Source organism: Sebastes fasciatus, chromosome 4 (assembly GCF_043250625.1).
Source record: "Sebastes fasciatus isolate fSebFas1 chromosome 4, fSebFas1.pri, whole genome shotgun sequence".
NCBI classification, from domain to species: domain Eukaryota; kingdom Metazoa; phylum Chordata; class Actinopteri; order Perciformes; family Sebastidae; genus Sebastes; species Sebastes fasciatus.
The window spans coordinates 17,059,241-17,082,040 of record NC_133798.1 but is presented as its reverse complement, the minus strand read 5'-3'; the positions used below and the strand labels follow the sequence as shown (position 1 = coordinate 17,082,040).

Here is a 22,800-nt window from a genome sequence, read left to right as displayed (position 1 = left end):
TTTTCCCTCTGGTGTCCAACGCAATGCCACTTTTGTCATGTCATCAGATGGTTTCCTTAATACATGTCCAAGCCATCTCCATCGTCTTCTTATCAATATTGTTTCCATGTCCAAGCACCCTGTCTTTTTGTGTAGTTCATGGTTTGTAATCTTCCTAAGCCAGAATATCCTCATGATCTTTCTGAGGCGGGTATTGTGAAAGCTGGAAAGCTTGCCTATGTTTATTTCAATCATTCTCCAGCACTCAGCACCATATAGAAGGACAGATAGTACACAGCTGTTGTATAACTTTATCTTGGTGTTACTAGTTTTATGTGTTGACTTCCAGATGTTTCCAAGTCTTAGAAATGCTGTCTTTGCTTTTCCTAATCTGGAAAAGTGGTGGCACTTTTGGTTAATAGCCTATTCAATATACCATCCAGGGTCCTTTGTTACTCTCGAATAAATGCCCCCAAAATACTTTTAAAAAGTAGCTAAAGAATTTCATCAATGGAAAAAAAATAAACTAAAATAAGGTTTTGTTTTTAATTTTTCTTTTTTAAAACGAACTGTGTCAAAATAAGTATATATAACACAGTAAGATACCATAGAATGACAAAGTTATATCCCCAGTTGTCACCTGTTGTCACCTGTTGTTCTCCTGATGGAGCTTGTTTGCAAGTACGTCACTATGGAAACCGTTACGTAGCTACATACAGGAAGGGGAATCCTACCGGAAGTAAGCCAGAAACAACTTGTTCCTCTAATAGTTCGCTGGGTAAACTCTTTACAACAACAAAAGTACACTTTCCACTCCAAATTATCAACATGGGAACTACGGCAAGTCAACTTGGGAAGGATTTACTCTCAGAATATCAAGTAAGTGCCCGAAGCAAAGTCTCCAAAAGCAAATTAAATCGTGATATGGAGGTTGACAAGAAGTTGTTGTTGTTTTTACGACGTAACTTCGCTATCATAGCCTCACGTTTTATGGCAAAATACAACTATTAGAGCCTTGTCATTAAAACTACAGTATGATTTATGTGTGGTGTGTATTTGTGGTATTTTCTACAACCTTAAATCAAACATAACGCCACCATTTATCATCACTCATCAATCTATTGAAAGCTAATGTTGCTAATATCATTGGATGTATGACAGGAAGTCACTACCAGTGTGGGGAAAAAAGTAGTTTCAGGTTAATCTGTAACTTATCTAACATTGCTCACTTTTACTTTTTAGGAGCTGACATTCTTGACAAAACAAGAAATTCTCCTGTAAGTGATCAGCTGGATGCCACATTACAAAAAACATTGATCAATCTAGCACTGCTTTTTGTCATCCATCATTATAAACTTTGTTTGTTTGTTTGTTTGTTTGTTTAGTGCTCACAAGAGATTCACTGAACTCCTCACAAAAGATGAGAAAGACCTTCCAAATACAAGAGCACCCATGGAGAGGATTCTCACTCTGCCAGAGCTCAAGGTGAAAAAAGCTATTTGATAGTAAAAACAGAGGAAATGTGCTGTTAAGTGGACTGCTTGGTTATCATAGCATGACTAAAAGATGTGCTTTGTCTGTTCTGAAGTGCTTCAAGTACTGATAAAGTGTACTGACCCTTGTACTTGTTGTTCCCGTCACAGTCCAACCCTTTCAGGAAAAGAATCTGCTACGTGTTCTCCACATCTGAACACAAAGACGGAAGCCTCACATTTGAGGACTTTCTGGATCTCTTGAGTGCCTTCAGCGACTCCGCTACTCTGGAAATCAAATCCCACTATGCATTCCGTATATTTGGTAAATAAATTGACGAAAAACAAGAGCAGATTATTTAGGATACATGTAAGGCTGTGAATCAGGTGTGATAAGCATATTGATATTTTCAGACTTTGACGATGATGGGACTCTTGATTGTGGCGATCTGGAGAAGCTGGTAAACTGCCTGACCGGCGAGACAGATGAGACGAGACTAACCACGGAAGAAATGATACAGCTCATCAGCAACGTGAGTTCACTGAGGCTTCTCCTCTTTGAAGGTGTAGGGAGGCAGGTTGGTACACTGATGATGTGTCAGTGTAACAGTTGTTTCCTTTGTATGTTTTTCAGATTCTTGAAGAGTCAGACATCGACAAGGATGGAACCGTGAACCTCTCAGAGTTTCAGCATGTCATTTCAAGGTCACCAGATTTCGTCAGGTGACTAAAAATCTACTTGCTGTTATCACCAATATGTACTTTACTCAACACAATTTTGTTCACTTTTAACTGCTTATGTTATATTTTGATTTCTCCACAGTTCTTTCAAGATTGTCCTGTGAAGACCTCGAGCGGTCTGTGGAAATGCATTGCCCTTTAACTCTCATATGGTGTTTAATTTTCAATTAGAATGAGATATTTGCCTTAAATTATATTTACCTGTGGATTTTACTGCCTTAACTATTTTATGCATTGTTTGTGAAATGCAAAACCTGTGATTTTTTATTTTTATTTCTATAAAGAAAATTAAAAATATTTCCATTTACAAAGTTTGGTTTATTTTAATACAGACAAATGAGAGGAACTTATACATTACAAAATATATTTAATTCAAAGTCTTGTATTTGTTGTGATCATTTATACTTCCTGGTATATTGTCCAAAGTCCATGTTTATCAAGGGGATTTCCCTGTATTTTTAAGAGCAAGCTACTTCCTCCTGTAGGACAGCAGCAAAAGTGTTCCACATCCCGCACGCTGCATCAACCACACGCATCTTCTGCTCCCTGAAGAACTCCACCAGCTGGGGCTCATCTGAACTCATTAAATTCTGTTGTCCAAGTTGGCCGTAGTCACCTGAAATGGTGATAGAAGGAAAGATGGACCGGGTAAATTCAACATATACTAAACTGTGCTCTAAGCATACAGATTAATTAAATCGGTACTGGAAACATGCTGCAAAGATGCAACACATTTGCAACAGATTAAACATCTGTTTATGTGTCAATTAGCTCCAAAATGAAACTTACCCCAGCCCCAAGTGTAGAGGTCACCTGTGGCTGGAATTAGAAAATATGAGATAAAGATGACAGATTTGCCAAGAAAATGCATCAATAAACACCCACTGTCAAGGGCGGTTTCTTACTTGTTACTGCAGCTGTGTGGCGGCTGCCACAGCTGACTGTCCTGACTTCACATGATGGAGTGATATCGAGCAGAGCCGGGAACGCCTGGATCGATATGAAAACCTCTTCATGTTTCTCTCCCTGCTGTGGCTCTTCAGCGGGAGATGTGCTGGCATCTTGGCACGGTGCACCTGTTCAGTACAGTTAATGTTGCAGTACTTGCCACTTACAGTTAACGGGCTGGTTAATTAATTAACAATATAAAGCATTTTAAATACTCCCAAGTGCCATCTATATGTTTAAATACTGTAGTGTATGAATTTGCATTTTGAGATAGCCACTGTAGCTCACCCAGTACAATGGAGCTTGATGGCATTTAGTTTATGGTGCTTAAAGGGCCAAAAATACAGTGAATCCACAGACCTAATAGTGAACATTTACCTTAAGTGTTCATAATTAGGCAGGCATCCTTTATAGATGCTGTGGAAATGCCACACAAAAAAATCAATGCAGTTGAGTGCAATGTATAGGCCGTTTTCACAACAGCCATTTGACATGTCATAGCAGGGTAAACACAGGGGTAATTGATCAAATTAATTAAGGTCCCGTTCTATTTATTGTGTCACAGCCATTCCAGTGAGCCAGCATGCACAATACCAGGGCCCTGGTCCACCTAAATAGACCAGGACCACAAAAGGGCCTATTGGGGTGAGGTGCACCTCAGCTAATTACACAAAAGTATTTGGATTAATAGACAGCACTGTGGGTAAAAAGAAATATAAGTTTGATTGTGTTTTTAGGTGAAATGTCTCCATTTCTCAAATGCCTTATTTGAAAGGAAAACAGATTTACCTGCTTGTTGGCTACTTTGCTGCTGCTGCTCTGCTTTCCTCAGACCTCGTGATGGAAGTCCAAGCTGACCACTTTCATTCCAGCCCCACACATAAAGGTCTCCCCCATCTGAAGAAAAAGGGTCATTTGAGGTCAATTCCTCCTCAAAAATTGAGGGCATAACTCTTTTAACTGCCAACATTTTTTTGACACTTACCACTAACACAGACAGAGTGCCAGCCACCTGTAGCAACACAACTCATGGGCATCCCCCAGAGTGCCTCCACCGCCCGGGGCTCCTCCTCAGAGGTGAGGCCTCCGTGCCCCAACTGACCATGGCTGTCAAATAAACACATACACACACACAAAAGATTAGAATAGAAGAATAGTAGAACAGAATATATCTTTAATACTCAATCCTTAAAAAGGGCAAAAAAACATAGACAATAACGTGGTTCTAAAACTATAAAAAAAAATAAAAAATAATAATAAAAACACACATACCACACACAAGACATTCACATTCTGCAGGTCTTGCACGACTCATATCATTATTGCACGGTGAATATTTACAAGATGTTCAGGTTTTGGCTATGTTTAGTGCAGTTGTGGCTCTGGCATAAAAACTGTTCTTTAATCTGTTTGTCCGTGCTTTCAATGTCCTGAAACTTATGTCCGGGTTGAGATGGGTCCCTGAGAATATTCTGTGCTTCCCTGAAACAGCGGGAACTGTACAGATCTTCCAGGGAGGAAGTTATGGAAGTTAAGTTATGCATGAGGGTGGTATTGCTCAGATTCCCAACTAAAGACAGATGTGTGAGTATTACCTGCCCAGTCCCCAGGTGTACACAGTTCCAGAGGCACTGAGAAGGATGGCATGCTCTGCACTCAGTGCCAGACTCTTGGCCCTCAGGTGTGGTGATAAGGGGCGGTAGAGGGGCGGTTTCGTGGCTATGTAACCCTCAGGGACCAATGGCAGATGCACACTAGGGGGTCCTGGAAAGCAGCAAGAAGTGTACAGTTTAGTAAATCACATTTTACTGTACTTGATACACTGGACAACACTTATGAAAATGTTTTATTCTTGTTTTATCGAGTCTGTCTTGACGTTCTCTTTTATCAGCTGGTATGGGTTGCTTACCCTCAGAAACAGGAACAGGTTGCAGTGTATAGTCAAATTGTGCAGCAAAATTGCAGGCACCACCCTGAATGACTTGACTCCTCCAACCCAAAGTAGGACCTTAAAGAAGGTTCAGTCAGTCCAAGCTGATCCTAGCCATCCCCTGTCCATTGAGTTCAGGTTGCTCCCTGCTGCAGATACAGTTTGCCTAAACTTAAGACTATTAGGCTCAGATATTCTTTTATTCCGACTGCCATTGGTTTCCTAAACAATGCCCTGTAATGTTGTTTTGATAGGCTATTTATTGTGTTTATTGTATTTGTTTGATGACTGTGTGGTACTGCTGACTGTACAACCAATTGCCCCTAGGGGATAATAAAGTTTTCCTTGACCCTTGTTGTGGCTGTCAAAGGAGATTAGGATATACATTACCAGAGTTCTCCGAGTGTGTTTTTATTTCCATGCTCCATGATGGAGTCTTCTCTTTCTTGTGCAGATCCCAGGACTCAAGTCTGTCTGAGAAAGCGAGGGTCAGGTGTGATTCACTGATGATGGCATCTTTACAGCCCTGGCTCTCTTTCAGAGGAACACCACAGGACTCAGTGAAACCTGCCAGGCACACACAGCTGTCACCTAACAAGACAAGACAGCAAGATTAATACACGAGTTAATGTTTATTTAAAGGTCCCATATTATAAAAAAGTGAGATTTTCATGTTTTTTTTATTATAAAGCAGGCTTAAGTCCTATATAAATACTGTGAAAGTATCGAAATACTCAATCCACAGGGAAAATCACACAGCCCGTATTCAGAAACTCTGCATTTGAAACAAGCTGTCAGGATTTCTGTCCATTCGTGATGTCACGAATACACAGTATTTAGACCCTTTACACAATTTTAAGCGTAAACATTCTAAATGTGTCCCAGTTTATTCCTGGTTGCAGTGTATGTGAATGTCATCAGCTGACAGGAAGTACACATGGACCCAAGCTGTTGCCTAGCAACACAATTCTGTTGCAATTCCGTCAAAATGCGCTAAAACGGAGCGTTTCAGACAGAGGGTAAATACAGGTATATTCAGGCCGACAGTATGAGGAAAATAATTTTTTTTAACATTACAGCATGTAAACATGTTCTAGGAGAAACACAAAATACAAGTATGAACCTGAAAATGAGCATAATATGGGACCTTTAAAGAGTGTGATATTATAGACGCACTCTCTTTAGGTTGAGTGTCCAACCAGAGCTGTTTTTATCTCTGATAGACTCACCATCCAGATGCAGAGCTGCTACTCGACTCCAGCTTGCTCTGATCTGACAGCATGTGTCCACCTGACTAGCCAACGTTAGCTCAGTTGGACTGCTCACTTTCACTTCGTCGCTACTCTCTCCTTTAATTGATTTATCGTGGACACGTATTTGTCCAAATGCGTTAAACCCAAAGCCGAACCACCGCATTTGAAACGCTGCACCTCTTGTTTACTTCTGCTGAGCAGTGAACACTGGTAGCGCCGGGATGCACTGCGCATGCGCGACAGTAGTGTTGCAAAATGCCTACTAGTGATGGGAATTCCGTCTCTTTTTAGTGAGCCAGATCATTTGGCTCAGCTTACCAAGAAGAGCCGGCTCTTTCAACTCCCAAACGACTCTTCGTTTTACCACTTCTGCCTTTTATAATTCAGCCAAATTTAGCGCTGTTTTGACCTATGATTAGTAATGTGCACATATCACTTAAATTATTCAATATAATTATACTAAACCTTATAATTTCCATAATACTGTAATTTTACATGCTGCTTCGTTTCCAACTGTCACTCATCTTGTCTGCTGTTCGCGCACCATATTCCTCTCTCTTTCTCTCCTCCTCTTCCTCCTGCTCTGTTCCTGTAGACCGTCAGTGCACCGCGCACCTCCGCCCATCCCTGCTTGATGGTATGATCATTGTTTGCAATCACCTGATTGGTCGCACGGACGTCATTAACACAACATTAAGTCACAGTCAGTGCATTAGGTGTCCGTGGCGTGGAGAAGATCATCATATCATTCTGCCTTGAATTAATTAAAGAAAAAAGAAAAAAAAACTCTCTTGGCTCTTGTCGTTCACTTAAAAGAGCCGGCTCAAAGAGCTGGCTCGTTCGTAACCGACACATCACTATATAGCACATTTCAGCAACAGGGTAATTCAAAGTGCTTTACATAAACATTCAAGAACATTGCGACAAAGTGCAAAAGAACATTAAGACATAATTAAAACAGTTATAAAAATATAGAACAATAAAGATTAGAAAATAAAAACAAGCTAAAAATAAAAGCTAAGATAGAAGCTAAAATAGAGTATAACACACAAGAGTCAAAGCTCTAGTGCAGTATAAGATCATTATCTGGTTTAATAAAAGGCAGCAGCAAACAGGAAAGTTTTAAGCTTTGATTTAAAAGAACTCAGAGTTGGAGCGGTTCCTGCAGGTTTCTGGGAGCTTGTTCCAGATATTTGGTGCATAAAAACTGAACGCTGCTTCTTCTGCATGTTTAGTTGTGACTCTGGGGACACTAAGCAGACCTGATCCAGATGACCTGAGAGGTCTGGATGGTTCATAACATAGCAGAAGATCAGAAATGTATTTTGGCCCTAAACCATTTAGTGCTTTGTAAACCAGCAGGAGTATTTTGAAATCAATTCTCTGAGAGACAGGGAGCCAGTTGGGTAAAGATGGGTGAACTCAGCAGATTCTGGTAAAGAGGTTTTTATTTGTTGTGCCCATGTGTTCAGTCAAAACTAGACAAAGATCAACCATACAATTAAGACACTGCTGATGTAGTGGAGTGATAATAATAAACATTAAAAACAAAAAGCACACAATCACGTGCATGAAATGGTTTCGGTGTGTTTAGTTAGATGGTAGGACTAGAAAATGCATTTACATGTGGATGCTAAAAGATGCTGACTCAGAATTCATACTAAATATAGTGGCATACAAAATGAAAATTAAAGAGTATTTTGGGGAATAATAATGACACAAATAAAAACATTTGCAAATGTCAAGGAATGGCAATCTTTAGTAAAGAATGTATCGAGTAGCCTTATTGGTCTCCAAGTCGAACATACACTTTTGGTGGTGGTCCATGAACATACAGTATAATTAAGATAAATAAAATGAGTGGAAAAACTATGTGAAACCACTTCTGGGAGTATCTGCTGGTTTTCATTTTACTACCTTTCTTCTTACATGCCTTTATTGCTTTTCTCAGTTTTTGGTTAAGACACATGAGCATTTCAGGATCGGCTTGTACCCATCCAGACCAAAACTTGATTTCCTGCAAAAGTGAAATGACTTCACTGGTCCCACATAATACTTAAAGCACTTTAACATTGCCAGGAGGCACATCCACACGCTGCAGCTGTTTTTTTCAGGGTTCAGGTTCTTTGCCTTTTTCCCTCCCTTCCCTGGTCGTGATGATGCTGTACTCCACGGCCTTGTCCAGACAGTTCTGAGCTATCTTAGAAACAGCCTCTGGCGTGCCCTCGCTTCCCTTCGCCAAGACAGTAAGAATCTCCAGAGCTTCACTCTCCATTAGCGTCTCAGCCAGACTCTTCTCCGCCTGCATCAGGTTGTGAACTATGACCACTCCACGGTGACGCAGGTCGGGTATTTCACAGAGCAGTAGCGACTGTATAATCTCCAGCCAGTGGGTCGTCTGAGAAGAGAACAGGAAGTAATGTGAGCTAAAACACAAACATTAATATGATTGTAGTATGCCACAGTGCTGCGTTGATGGATGTGTGGGGACAGTGAGCTGCTGCAGTGGTCTGCTTACTGTTCCAGGGATGCGGGCGCAGAGCTCAGGCTGCTCGGCGGTCAACATGGCCAGAGTTCCTGCAGCAGCTTTCCGCAGCCTCTCGTCCTCCTCTCCGCTGTAGAGGACGAGCAGCTTCAGGCGATCGTTCCCTGTGGCCAGGTACATCTTCTGCACCTGAGGACACATCAAACACCAAACTTTTACTTCTATATTTCAGCATATTTGTGCCATATAATTATCTATAAATATGTGTCTTACCTCTGTGCTTAAAACCATATTACACATGCACTCTGTGGCAGAAGCTCGGACCAGCTCGTGCTCCTCAAACATGTAGCCTTCGATTTTTGGGACCGCCTTCTCCTTTATGATCTTTTGTCTGTGAAGCAACATAATTCATCAAAACAAGCAGATACTCTAAACACTGATACAAAACTGTAATGTCACAATAAAAAAATATATTATGAAAGGAAGTCAGATCTCGAGACTTGAAAGCAAAAATAATAGTGTGAAGCTTTGACCTGATAAAATCCGAGGACAATAAAGACAGCACCAGACAGGCATAGTTGTACATCTTAAAAGGTGTATATATCTATATACTGAAAGGACAAGGCGACAGCTATGTAAAATCACATTATTAACACTGTCAAACTATTATCACAGCTTTGAGGTCAGCATTCAGATACTTGAAATACTTGCATCTTGACCTGCAATTTGGTTATGACTTGACTTAGACTTGACCCCTAAAACAGTTCTGGTAAAAATATTTTCACTTTTTTGGAAGCAAACTAAGATCTTGCATGTTTAACCATAAAAAAATGACACATGAATCTGTAACATTTATGAAATGATGTTCCTTTCTGTGAGAAAGGTAGATTTGCCATAAGTACAAAAATAAAACAAGAATTAAGCTGTGTGAAAATGTTCCCTTTCCCCCTTTTCAGTAGACCCTGTTCCAACATTAACAGTGTTTTTTGTGTCTGCTTAATTAGTTATTTTAGTCTAATGTTTCAGTTTATTTGATACACTATCAATTAAGATGTATATATGACATAAGCTTGTTTAGTTTGTTTTATGGGTTCATAGGATCTTTGTTGTTCTGCCTGGGATATATTTGGGTAGACCAGCTGCTTAATCAAGGAAAGTGCAAACAGGTTTGCCTAATTATGGCAAAGCACTCCACTTTGGTTTCTGCATACTTGTAGGTTATGTCCCATTATAATTGACTGTGTTTTGAACGTGTATTCTTAGGAGAGACTCCCCCTAGTGGCCAACCTGAGTCTATCACTGATGCCAGCCAGGTTGGTGAGAGCCATGAGTGCCTCGAAGTTCTGCAGCAGGGTGCATTCAAGGCTCAGAAGACTGACAAGGGGGCGCACCATCTCATAGATCTGAGAGCAGAGTGAGACGAGGTTAAATACAAAATATTCTTTGGGTTTTTGTTTTTTTTTAAACTGAAGAGGCTTTTATAGCATGCAATTCTTACCCTTTCTCCTGGGAAGGCAATCTGTGGGTTAGCTGTGATGGTTATTTTTGCCAGGGCTTGTGCTGCTTTGACTTTCCCTAAATCTGTGTTGTCAGATGCCAGTGGGATCAAAGCCTATGGAGGAAAACAGTCAACATGTAAACCTGCTAAAGCAAGGTGTTTAGATGCAGGCTAAACTTAAGTGTATTTATTAGGGTGCTCCACCTTTCCTCCACCCTGTGCCACCACTGTGCCTCTGTCTTCCTGTCGTTCCACCAAAGCCAAGAAGACCCTGCCATGAGAAATGGTGTTAACAGGAAATCTACACAGAGGACAGTGTGTGAAAAAGACTTAACTGCCATTTTACTACCTGGCGATACCGTCCCTACAGGCCTCCGTGAGGGCAGGACTCTCCTGTTTGACCATACACACCAACGCAGACACCACACCGGCCTCCAGCAGCTTCCCCACTCTTTTCTCCACATGGGAAGGTGCATCCTGACACATGGACAGACAGACAGGCTCATGTAAAACAATCTCTAAAAAGAAATATCCAATTAGTATTAACACCAACTTTGAAGAAACAGGAGAGCAGTAGAGCTACTGTGCAATATGAAAGTAATAATGTGCGATGTTTGTACGCAGCAACTGTAACTCTATATGAAAAATTAAGAACTGAAATGGTACCTTGGGGTGCTCCTCGGGGATGTGCTGCTTCGCATACTTAGCCAGCTCCACCATCTGAGGGTCTGGCTTCTCCACCTCATAGCTGTTGGTGCAATTCACTAATGTGGAGCCCACAGCAAACAGCACTGTCTTATCCTCAGACTGCAGGAACACAAAGAAAAACAAGGCTATCCCAGTTAACTATAAAAGTGTTTGTGTGTATTCTTTAAGTGGTAGTTTCAAACACTACACAACAAATAAATTATAACCACTAAGGTGCTCTTCTGCCCTGTATTGTCCATGTGTCGCAAGTATTAAAACCTCCAATTACAATCATCAGTCAAACCTTTGCTAGCTCAAACATGGCCACGAGAGCGTTCTTGTCTTCTACCAAATCCTCCTTCACATCGGCATCAAAGGTGAGGTAGGCGAGGCCTTCTACAGACCACCGGCGGGAGGTTTGGGGCAGAGACTCATTACACAGCCACCTAAAAGAGAACGAGACACAGCTTGCTTCTTATTTCAAATCTGAGGAATCACTCATCTGTTGTTATGCAACAATGTGGATCAGACACATTTCTCCTAATCTATGCCCGATGCTCCAGATTCAACACAGGCAGACATACTTCCTGCACTGCTTGGCGAGCTTTAGCGTGGATCCCTCTGCAAACTGCTTCATGCTGAAGTCTGTCCCTCCTGCTGATCCGAGCTTGCACAGACCCTGTGTAATAACCATCAAAGCATTATCTTTACTGAGAGATGTTCTTTTCTCCAACTGTCTGAGATAAATGCACTTTAGTGCTTTAGTTGCAGCACTTACCACCAGGGCTCTCACGCGTATCCTGTCATTCTCGCTCTTCTTGTAGAGGTCCTTCAGAAGCGCCACGCCGTTGGCCGTGATGAAGGAGGCTCTCTTGGCCTTGCCTGCCGCGTGGATAAGAGTCTCCACCGCTACCTGCTGGTGAGTCACATCTTCGGAAGCACACAGAGCAATCACCGCGTCCATCATCCCTGACATCTCCAGAGCTCTGTTACCCACTTCGCTCGGTCCTTGGAGGAGCACCGACACTGTCTGGATGGCTCGCAGCATGCCGCCTAGGACGTGTCGGCTAAAATGTTGCCTACCCAGAAAAACGTCAGATAAGAAAGTTAGTGAAGGAATGCCACTTTTTGGCTTATGACTGTAATTCTTTTTTCCCATGTTCATAAGTTGTTGCAGTATTAAGCAGCTCGAGTAACAGAAACTTTGGAAATTAGTAACAAGAGTTTCAGTCGTCAACTCACTGGACATATTCTTCACATAGCTTGTTGAAGTTCTCTCTCTCTGCGTCGCTCTTCAGGTCATCGTAGAGTTTGCTAAGCAAGACGGAGCAGTTCATGTGGGAGTTGTCTGTAAGGGGTGGTCCTTCTGAGAGCTCAGGGACCGTCCCGGCCACCTCCAGGATTTTCTTCAGTCCTGCAGGAGAACAAGGAGTTCATTAATCTGGCTACAGCGATGCCAGATGAAACTGATATGGGTTTGGAGAAGCTGAGGCCATAGTCAAATTTCATTTGACATTTGAAAAACATGGAGTGAACACTTCCTTCTCCTTCCCATGGTAGTGCAACTTACTAAAAAAAACTGGCAGAAGGACTATGTCTGTTTTGTATCCATCATAGCATAAAAATGTGAGAAATTCTACCTGATGTGCAGGTGTGTGTGTTTCATACCCTGGTCTATCACCCATAACGTGAGGGAGTTATCTGGGTTTTTGAAGGACTTGCGGGGAACTTGTTTGACCAGGAGGTTGATGGCGCTGTCTCTGCCCGGCCCCGACACATTAGATGCTGGCATCATTTCCAAAAGGTGGCGTAGCATTGAGCGTAGCTCCTTGGAGGGTTCTGTGTTAAAATCACACAGTCAATAACTGTTGAAGGCGCAGGACAGAAAGCTGATACACACACAAAAAGCATTTCTTATTGGTTAACTATCATGTGTGGCTCAGCTCCAAATATAAACATGATCACAATCCAAACTCACCAGGAAGTATTGCTTCATCCTTCCCTCTGATCTCTCGGTTCATGCCCTCCGTCAGAGCCTCAAACATCACCTGCAGCAGGTGGCAGGCGGCCAGAGACACAGTGGAGGCTCCTGATCCCATTACTTCACACAGCTGCTCCATTCCCAACTCATTCACTATAGCCATGGTCTGGGAACAAAACAGTGGATGTCAGCAGAAAAGCAATTCATAAGTGTTACTAGCATGGTGAATATGGTGTCTGACAGACAAGGATGTTAATATATAGCACAGCTGACTTCACAATGAACGGAAACAGATGCATACGAATTAAAAGGAACAAAATACAAATAAGAGGGACATCACTATGGAAACTGTTTTATCTATGTTTTCCAAGAAAGAAAATACAAGTTTGCATGCCTGTTAAAAAATGACTTTAAAGATGATGTAATGAATAACTTCAGAGGGAATTGTTCTACTTACTCTGGACTGATGCCCTGTGCACAACCCAACCAGGGTCCTCAGGGCAGAAAGGACAACTTCCTCCTGCTTTGAATGAAGAAGTGTCTGAATCAGCTTCACTCCATCGTTACGGAAGATCTGCTCAGCTCCTGCGTCTTCTCGAGATAATACCACTAGATTCTGAGCAGCCTGAAATTTAATAAATGGATCACATCATTTTGGTGCAATACAACTTTACAGACAGATCAAGATATGAGGAATGAAAATCAAACAGATATTAAAAGAGCAGTTTGTTATCTTCCTGCCTTAGGAGTTGCCCTTACCTTTTGTCGATCCGAGTCATTTGCAGATGCATCTAAGAGGAGTGAGAACATTTGTTGCACACGAGCATCGGTGGAGTTTAGTTGCACTGACTACACGTGGAGGAGAAAAGACCCTGATTAGCAATACTTTCTTCAGGGTACAGCTTAAAAAACAAGTGAAACCTGCTTGACACTTAGACCACTTTATAAAAAAAACAACACATCACCTTCTGCTGGATCTGTGCTCCCAGCTGTCTGAGCAGATCCTGGAAGGCTTTGTTTTTAGGCTCCAGCTGGGCACACCTCTGAGCATCCAGAAACGCCTGGTCAAGCCGAATGAGTTTCTGGAAAGCCTGAGCTCTGCGGAACCTGGCTTTTACATCACCTGGGTCAGTATCGAGAGCTGGAAAGAGTGACAGACATGACATTCAATATAACTGTGTACATACATTCATAAATCTTAATCCTGCTAGAGAGACAGTTCATGCAACTGTAGAGTTTTTTTCACAACTTTCACCTGAGATGTGAACTATACACACTTAATTAAAGATGCTATTGATAACATTCAGCCACTAGATGTCGCATTCTCCCTCCCCGTTCCTTTGCATTTACTTCACAACAAGTCGTTGCCAGGCAATTACCATCAATCTCAGCAATTTATCGTTTTTTTCCACACGAACCGACGACCCAGAGATACCACATGATACCAACGTCATTTTACTATTGGCTCATGAGCCTTGTTAGAAATGGGAATCAAACATCAGATATCTTCCAAAGAGATAAACCCAACATTCATTTTGGACCTGCCAACATTTTAAAAATGATTAATTCACAATTTTTTTTTCAAGAAAATCCATTCTTTTATTTGGCACCTTTCAAAACACTCTGTGGATGTATTTTTTATATATATATATTTGTCTGCATAAAAATGTCAATAAGACCTTTAAAGCAGCTGTACATTTTTTCTTCCATCAAAGATAAGACAGTTGGAGGGTGTATGTGTGTTGAGAGTGATTCTCAATTAAACTCTTCACCCAAGGATCACCATGAGTATCTCTGTCATTTGAAAATAGCTGCTGTTGAGCATTTCAAATTAACATCTTGTCACTTTAAGCATTCAGGATCGTGGTTAGGGGTAGCTGGACAACAAACTGGACTGGACAAAAAACACTGACCACCTTTACAGGAAGGGCCAAAGCAGACTGTATTTCCTGAGGAGTCTGGGATCATTTAACATCTGCACAAAACTCCTGCAGATGTTCTACCAATCTGTGGTAGCCAGCATCCTTTTCTACACTGTGGTATGCTGGGGGGGCAGCACAACTAAGAGGGACACCTTGAGGCTGGACAAGCTGATCAGGCGGGCCTGCTCTGTGGTCGGCATGGAGCTCAACTCTCTGGCAGAGGAAAGAACACTCAACAGACTGCTGGCCATAATTGACAACACCAGCCATCCTCTGCACACCAAACAGAGGAGCTCCTTTAGTGGCAGGCTGTTGCTCCCCAAGTGCTCCACAGACAGACTCAGGAAATCCTTTGTTCCCCGAGCCATCAAACTGTACAACACCTCTCTAGGGAGGGGGCGGGGGGCGGGGGGGGTGACAAAGGAGGACGGTCTGCAGGACAGATAATAATGTCTATAATAACTTTCATAGACTAAGCTACTGGAGTTACCCTGCACTATACTCATTTTTAACAGTCTCTTCTGTACTATATTCACTTTTTTTTAATAGTCGTGTATCACAGCTGTTACCCTGCACTATATTCAGTTTTATTCATCTCCTTGTATTTTTATATCTGGTATATTTTTTTGTACTTTGCACTACTAACTTTTTTACTGCCTTTTTACTAACATGTTTTGCACTATGGAACTGTGATGCTGGAAACTTGAATTTCCCTCGGGATCAATAAAGTTACTCCCTATCCTATCTATCTATCTATCTATCTACCTATCTATCTATCTTTCCATCCATCCATCTATCTATCTATCTATCCATCCATCTATCTATAACCCTCCATGGGTCCAGACTTCAGCAGGTCACAGTAAATCTATCTGAATGGGTAGATTTCAATCCAGGTAAAGTAGACTTAATTCAAGATATTATTATCTTTGTACTCTAAGAACTCTACAACAACATCCTGGTCAGTAAAGCATCCCACCTTTAGATGCATCAGCCTCCGCCTTGCTGTACTGCTCCTGCTTCAGGTAGCAGGCGGAGCGGTTTCGGTGCAGCACAGCGGTCTCTGCTCGGCTGTCAGTCAGCTTTAATGCTTTGGTGTAGCAGCAGATAGCACCTTGCACGTCTCCTGCCTTGAACAGGGTGTTGCCCTCCTCCTTCAGGGCTGCAGGATCCTGGTTATAGAGGGAAAGGCAGAGTAGCACACGTAACAGAAGCTCACTCAGGATGACTGAAATGCTTCTAGTAAATGTTATTGTCATGACAACTGCGAAGCTAAAAAGGCTCTATGTAACTAACTACTGTTAACTTACCATGTCTTTTTCACTCGTACTCATCTTCGAGGTGTACTACACAACACCGCGTTACTTAATATGGATAATAAGTCGTTTAATTGTACTCTACTTGCTCACAAACGCTGCTCACTCTTCAGTCAAACATGTTACATCTTGATACGCTTCCGGGTGTCCCAGAGCACGTTGATGACGTTTTACGTAACAGCCCCGCCCCTCTCTCTCTCCTCACGCTGCATTACCATATAAGGAAGAGAGGAGCCAGAGAGGAGTCTGTCTCCATCTCTGCTTTATTTGGGTATATGTTCATTCTGTCTTTCTTCAGTCCACACAGACACAGAGGGTTTATCAACCTTATTATAGTAAAAGAATAGAGCACAACAATTCAAGTTTTTTGATGCATTCAGCTGTAGGAGCTATTTTAATGTTGTTGTTGGTCCACTTTTCTAACCACTGGCGCACTTTACACTTACTTTACACTATATATCCTATATACCACTTTATAGACTGCACATATGTACATATGACATGTATTTATTGCACATACTTCATTTATTTATTGACGGACTGCACACACTATGTTCACCCATTCACTCTGTATCTTTTATATCTCTATTATTGTTTTTATAATCTTTGTATACCTTTATACCTCTCCTTTGTTTCACTCTGTTTGCTGATGTTTGCTGATGTTGCTGCTTCGACACCGGAATTTTCCTCCGGGGATTAATAAAGGTTCATCTTATCTTATCTTATCTTTTCTTAAATGCTTAGTGTTAGATGGTTTGTAAGAATCAGAAATGCTTGTTATAACAGCGACACCTGTGGCCGTTAAGACAACGAAAGTCAGCGTCGGGCTCACGCTTGTGCTCGCTAGATATAATATATATATAGACATGAACAAGCATCGCTCAAAACAGTGAGGCGACACACGTCAGCTAAAACCACAATATCACTCTATATTTCACCTGCTTGGCAGTAATGTTAGCTGACCAGACGAAGGTCTCTCCATGAATCAATGCTGATCCTAGTGTTGGCTTTTCCTGCTTCAGCCTCCCGACCATGGTCGGAGACGATAACGTAACTCGTTGTGGAGCCCCGTCACTTCACAAGACACGGGAAACCCTTTAAACCTCTGCAATGCACAATATTTTATGAGCTTATCTTACGTATATTTTTAATAACACTTTCTAATAAGTCATCTTTTGTGAAAGGTTTTAACTAACTGCTTTATTAACAGTTAATACATTATTTAGTAAGGATTTGCAGATCAGCAGCTGATCAATTGGGAACAACTTTTTTGCTTGCCAGATTGTGACTGTTAAAAGGTGTTTCATGTCTGCAATCATCCTGATGAGCTCTGAGAGGAGCCACAGGCTCACCTGTGCTGTTCAGAGTTAACTAAGTGCAGGTGAGCTCAATCAGCACATAATCAGGGCTCTTATAACTAGGAACATTTCTGTTGCTCCAGCTGTACCTGATCCGCTGCCTTCATCCAGTGCGTCTAAAGTGAGTTGTTCTTTTAATGCCGTGTGTTCCTTTGTTCACCTTATAACCAGTTATTATCTGCGTTTAAATATTATCTAGTCATCTAAAATAAAGTCCTTTTTGGGTGGATTCTCCCGGCTCTCTGTCTCTAATTCTGGTTACCTCACGTCCAATACTTGAATGTCCCTAGTCTCCAACCCTGGTCGATTTGGTCACCCTAACAATGACAAATCGCTTTGCCTGACTGTTGACCACTTACTTGTAGCCAAATCCATTCATTAACAAACCTATTTAACATTTACAGCTGCAGATTTGATGGATTAAAACACTTTATCAATGATTTATTGAAATGTAGGCTGTAGCTGCGCTGACTTCATTAATCATTAGAAAGTGAGAAACTCATGAGCATCTACTGATGGATTACCAACATTTGTTTGCGCTGTTAAACAGAGAATAAACTGGTGGACAGAGGGATTTGTTTCACAACCTGGCAACCCAACAGTTGCTCTTAATGGTTTTAACAGATCTATAAAGGATCATTGAATGCTATGTTAACCATTAATAAACCCCTCATACACCTTATGTAAGAACAGGGCACCATGTTTGTTTAAATTTATAGTTTAAGAAGCCCATAAGACACTAGACTAGGCTACACATTATGCTGGATAAAATGTACAATCATACAGTATACTACAAACATGGAGCGCCAATACAACAAAACACAAATCCACATTTAATACAAGCAGACGGGGACCGATATGGCACATCTTATGTATGTTAAACTTTATACAATAAAGTAACCAGTACAACGGTGACAAATATAGTGGATTTAAGGTCTCACAGAATGGAAACACTGAAAGTGCTTATACAGCAAAAGCTGATGTTCAGTACGTTTGGTAGGGGGTGGATTCATATTTATAAATGGTGACAAATATAAAAATCATGTCTGTCGCTGTTTGGAATAAAAGCAAAAATGACTGCGTTTGAGTCTCGACATGTTCCAAAATATATAGTGCATTCACAACAGTTACTCCCTCCAGGTCAAAACCACAAAAGGAAGTGTCCTGGTATGGTATTTCCTGCATCACCTGGGGACTCTCCTTTATCAGGACAGCCAAGCACCATTGTTGTTTCCTCTGTTGCCATGGAGACGAGGGGGTCCCCGTTGGGCTTTGTGCTCAGGTACACCTGTTAAGACTCTCGTATTACCATGGAAGCTTTGTGCCTTTAGAAGAATATCCAGCATGGGCAGTTGGTGTATACAGTATATTTCCTAAGGGCTGGGCTTGTTGTGAGACCTCATACATACCAGATCCACAGGATATCCACGAGGCTCAGCGACAGCACTCGGGACCCAAAGAGAAGAGTCCCAGTCTGAAATCAAAACCAGCTGTGTAAACATTTGTTCCTTATCACGGCTTTTGTTTTGTGAGAGATTATGCTTTCAGAACAGGATTCTGTCATTGCTGGTGTACTTTCTGCTACCAAACCTATTTTTTTAAGACTGAAACTAACGCTCCCATACACCTCATACAGAATTTTGAATAGTTTTGTAGATGTGATGAAAAGTTACCAGTCTCAAGGCAATATTGTTTGTGTCATGTCCCACACAATCTGCTAATTAATTATTTAAGTGTCCATTAAGCTCCTGTTTCATAAATAGTTCCTGAATGATCCACCAAAAAGAACACAACCATGTGACTCACATGCAGGGCATCATTACATTTTCCACACTGGGCTGCTCAGGTGACATTTAGCTGCACAGTGGTGTTCACTTCTCTGCAGCAGTCAGGCTGGTCTTTAGCTTTAATGATATAGTGACAGAATAGGCAGCACTGCTTGAGCCCCTCTGTCTATAGGCAAGTGTCTCAGACAGAAAGGTAGCCACTCTGTATAACAAACCCACCGCAATACTGTGCAGCAGACCTGGATCTATATTTGGCAAACCAGTCTCAATAAAGGGCGAAAGAGAACACAGGAAAAGTTTAAAATCTTATTTTATTATTATAAACACACAAAAAAACACTTAAAATCAAAGGGAAATCACTTGATTACCATGGGAGAAAGTGAAAGCATTCAGTGTCCTACTATCAAGTGGAGGGGAAAAACAGTCCAAGGGTCATCTGCACTGCAGGTTGGTTGCTTCCTCAATCCATTAACTTTCAAACATTACTTTGTGGCAGTATGAGCCGTATCACGGACTAGGCTGGCAACAAACAGCCTCAAGGAAACCCAACTCAGCCTTCAGACTGCGGCGCTGGGAGCTGACCCTGCACACAGAGAACACAAGGAGAATGAGAGCAGTATCTGCTGCATGTAGACTACAGAGTGGCGACACACCTGCTTTCAATCAGCACCTGAATCACAGCCATTAGTGAATTCCCCAAAACTTTACAGTCATTTTACGTAGACCCATCTACTCCCGATTTTTAAAGCATCCATCACGGTTCAAACAACTTTTCATCCTACTCTTCTTTGACTATAATGGACATCTTATGTTTACCGTCCAATGATGGCACAAATAAGTATCCAAATTTCCCCTAAATTACAGCATATTTTTTACCCAAATTCTCCCACTGCAATAGCCTTCTGAGTGCACACAACAGGTGAGAAGTGGTCTATTATTTTCCAGATACTCCTCCAAACATGAACTTGAATAAGAAAGTTCTTTATTTCAAAAGGTATATTAGTTAGATATGGTTTTTGAGAAAGTTTAGACTTCTTTGCAGAGACTCTATATATCTTTTTTTTTTGGGTATAGCCAAACTCACAAATAACATTATGTGAAAAGGTTGCCTTTCTCCCTTTTCACTAGGTCCTGTTCCCCAACATTAACAGTGTTTGGTGTCTGCTTAATTATTAATTTCCGTCCAGTGTTTCAGATTATCTGATACATTATCAATTAAGGTGCGACAGCTTGTTGAGTTAGTTTGTTTTATGGGTTCATAGGATTTTTGTTGTTCTGCCTGGGATGTTGGGGGTAGAATGCAGCTCAGCAGCTCATTCAAGTAAAGTGCAAACAGGTTTGCCTCATTATGTCCTCTTATCTGCAGGGCTGGGCATGTGGTATGTGGTATGTTAAGGTGATGATGTAAGAGATCTTGTATTAATGGTCTGTTGATTATTCTGTGTGAATTTGAATTCTTGTTTGGTTTAGCTCACCCTATACTTACATACCTGGACAGGTGGTTCCAGTTAGGCAAGGCTGAGAAGGTAAAATCCCATTCACTGGAGTAAGGGTTGGGGAGAGAGGAGGTGGCAGCTTGCTTTGAGGCTGCAGCTCTCTTTTGTTTGTTGTTCTTTTCATTCAGTTTAAATGTTGTTTTATTGAATTTCCCAGGTTTTCATTTTTTTCCCTTTTGTTTCAATAAACTTTTTGTTAATAAATGCCACTTTTTTTCACCACTCCTGCTTCTTAACCTGGCTCTTCAACATCCCATTTTAAAGTTTTCCTGTGCCAAACCACCTCATTTGCCCTTTATATGGGGGAGGGCTGCACACTTGATTTCCAATCAAGTTATTCTGTTTCTTACTTTTAGCTTATAGTAGCAAGAAAAAGTATATCCCAAGTTATCTTTTTTTGGTCTTCAGTATTGTTAAGGTGACCAAAGTGGCGAGGGCCGGAGACTCTGGACATTTAGACAACGAAATAAAGTCGTCTTTGGTGGAATTCCCTGGCTCTCTTTCCGTGATTTTGGTTGCCTCACATCCATTGTCTAAATGCCCAGAGTCTCCAGCCCTCGCCACTTCACCTCAACAAATCTATAAACCTATGTACCTCCTAAAAACCAGAGGAGACCGAGCCTTTGGAGTCAGGACCCCACGACTCTTGAACGACCTGCCAGAGGAGATCAGGCAGGCTAGCTCTGTTTTGTCTTTCAAATCTCTTTTAAAAACACACATCTCTTTTTTAGAATTGCTTTTTCTTAATCAATTACTCTTCTGCTATTATTCTACTTGTTTTTACTGTGTTTTAGTACTTCATACCTTTTGCTTGTCATTTTTAACTGTATCAACTCTGTTTTTATTTATTACTACCTGTTAAATTGTGCTGCTTTTTATGTCTTTGTAAAGCAGTTTGTAAATTGTTTTTGAGAAAAAGTGATATATAAATAAAGTTATTTATGTTGCATTGCAGACACTCACTCTCTTCTAGAAATGAAAGGCTGGTGCATTTATTTTTACAAGCTTTGCTGAAAGCTGTTCAGCCAATCACCGACTGAGTGATATGAGACGTGTATATGACCACATGAATTTCCCCTTTTGGGATAATAAAGTTGACCTTTTTGACCTTTGACTGATGCGCAGGAGATCAGGCAGGCATCCACAGTTGAAAAATAAGACTAGCTAGGACGAGGACATTGCCACTTATCAGCCAGATGTAATTTCAAAGCGAGACATGCTTTTCTCTGTGAACATATTCAGAATAACCTCTTCAATCAGTCAAGCTCCATCTCTTGGATTCTACCTCTCTCTCTCTATCCTTTGCACTAAAACTTCTTTAACCCATCAGATGTCAATTATACTCCTTTCCATTTCTTTTTGTTTTCTTTGCCCGTTTCTGTCTCATAAATTCATACAGACAAACATCACCAGAAACTTATATATATATGTAAACATGTCCTAGGGGAAAAAAACACCACTCAGACGGTGTGCTGTGATTATTATGGCTGTGGCCGTTTATAGCATCCATACCACCAATTTATCACATGTACCTGTAAAGTTTAGTACGACTGTTTGTGAAATTTTTCAACATATACTATGAATTTCTTTTATATACTATAAAGCTTTTATGTCTTTTTAAAAAAAATGTTGACGTACTATGACTTTTTAAATTTAGGCATCTCTTTATTTAGAATTACTCTTCTGCTATTATTCTTTTCACTGTGTTTAAGTACTTCATACCTTGCTTGTCATGTTTTAATGCATCAACTGTTTTTATTTATTACTACCTGTTAATTTGTTTGAGAATGGTACTGAAAAGCCATCAATGGTGAGGTTTTGAGCAATGGTGGGTTGAGATTTGGAGATGTTTTTTTCTGGAACTCACTCCCCCCACACATCCAGTCTGAAAATACCACATCATTCAAATCCCTCCTCAAAACCCACCTGTTTAAACTGGCATACTCTCTC

At 41.1% G+C, this 22,800-nt stretch overlaps 3 protein-coding genes and 1 long non-coding RNA gene across 4 annotated transcripts; 2 read left to right on the top strand and 2 right to left on the bottom strand.

Annotated features, from left to right (window-relative positions):
* The first annotated feature begins 699 nt into the window (after nucleotides 1-699).
* On the top strand, nucleotides 700-2,503 carry cib1 (calcium and integrin binding 1 (calmyrin)). The gene is made up of 7 exons (XM_074632306.1): nucleotides 700-858; nucleotides 1,222-1,256; nucleotides 1,365-1,464; nucleotides 1,623-1,776; nucleotides 1,866-1,984; nucleotides 2,086-2,174; nucleotides 2,275-2,503. The coding sequence occupies exons 1-7, from the start codon at nucleotides 808-810 to the stop codon at nucleotides 2,294-2,296; spliced, it is 570 nt and encodes a 189-aa protein (XP_074488407.1). The 5' UTR covers nucleotides 700-807; the 3' UTR covers nucleotides 2,297-2,503.
* rccd1 (RCC1 domain containing 1) lies at nucleotides 2,490-6,551 on the bottom strand. The gene is made up of 8 exons (XM_074632305.1): nucleotides 6,300-6,551; nucleotides 5,461-5,661; nucleotides 4,736-4,904; nucleotides 4,126-4,247; nucleotides 3,930-4,037; nucleotides 3,098-3,268; nucleotides 2,982-3,011; nucleotides 2,490-2,808 (listed from the first exon to the last, which is right to left on the bottom strand). Exons 1-8 carry the CDS (start codon nucleotides 6,484-6,486, stop codon nucleotides 2,651-2,653), a joined length of 1,146 nt encoding a protein of 381 aa, XP_074488406.1. The 5' UTR covers nucleotides 6,487-6,551; the 3' UTR covers nucleotides 2,490-2,650.
* A 1,202-nt stretch (nucleotides 6,552-7,753) lies between these two features.
* On the bottom strand, nucleotides 7,754-16,366 carry unc45a (unc-45 myosin chaperone A). The gene is made up of 19 exons (XM_074632304.1): nucleotides 16,204-16,366; nucleotides 15,873-16,065; nucleotides 13,940-14,115; nucleotides 13,734-13,823; nucleotides 13,432-13,599; nucleotides 12,972-13,140; nucleotides 12,662-12,832; nucleotides 12,236-12,407; nucleotides 11,772-12,072; nucleotides 11,578-11,672; nucleotides 11,298-11,439; nucleotides 10,973-11,113; nucleotides 10,656-10,783; nucleotides 10,511-10,577; nucleotides 10,307-10,420; nucleotides 10,096-10,211; nucleotides 9,082-9,199; nucleotides 8,842-8,997; nucleotides 7,754-8,721 (listed from the first exon to the last, which is right to left on the bottom strand). Exons 1-19 carry the CDS (start codon nucleotides 16,225-16,227, stop codon nucleotides 8,434-8,436), a joined length of 2,829 nt encoding a protein of 942 aa, XP_074488405.1. The 5' UTR covers nucleotides 16,228-16,366; the 3' UTR covers nucleotides 7,754-8,433.
* Nucleotides 16,367-17,558: 1,192 nt separating this feature from the next.
* LOC141767069 (uncharacterized) lies at nucleotides 17,559-19,060 on the top strand. Its single transcript, XR_012593764.1, has 2 exons — nucleotides 17,559-17,688; nucleotides 18,708-19,060. It is a non-coding gene; the product is annotated as an uncharacterized LOC141767069 (long non-coding RNA).
* Nucleotides 19,061-22,800: the final 3,740 nt, after the last annotated feature.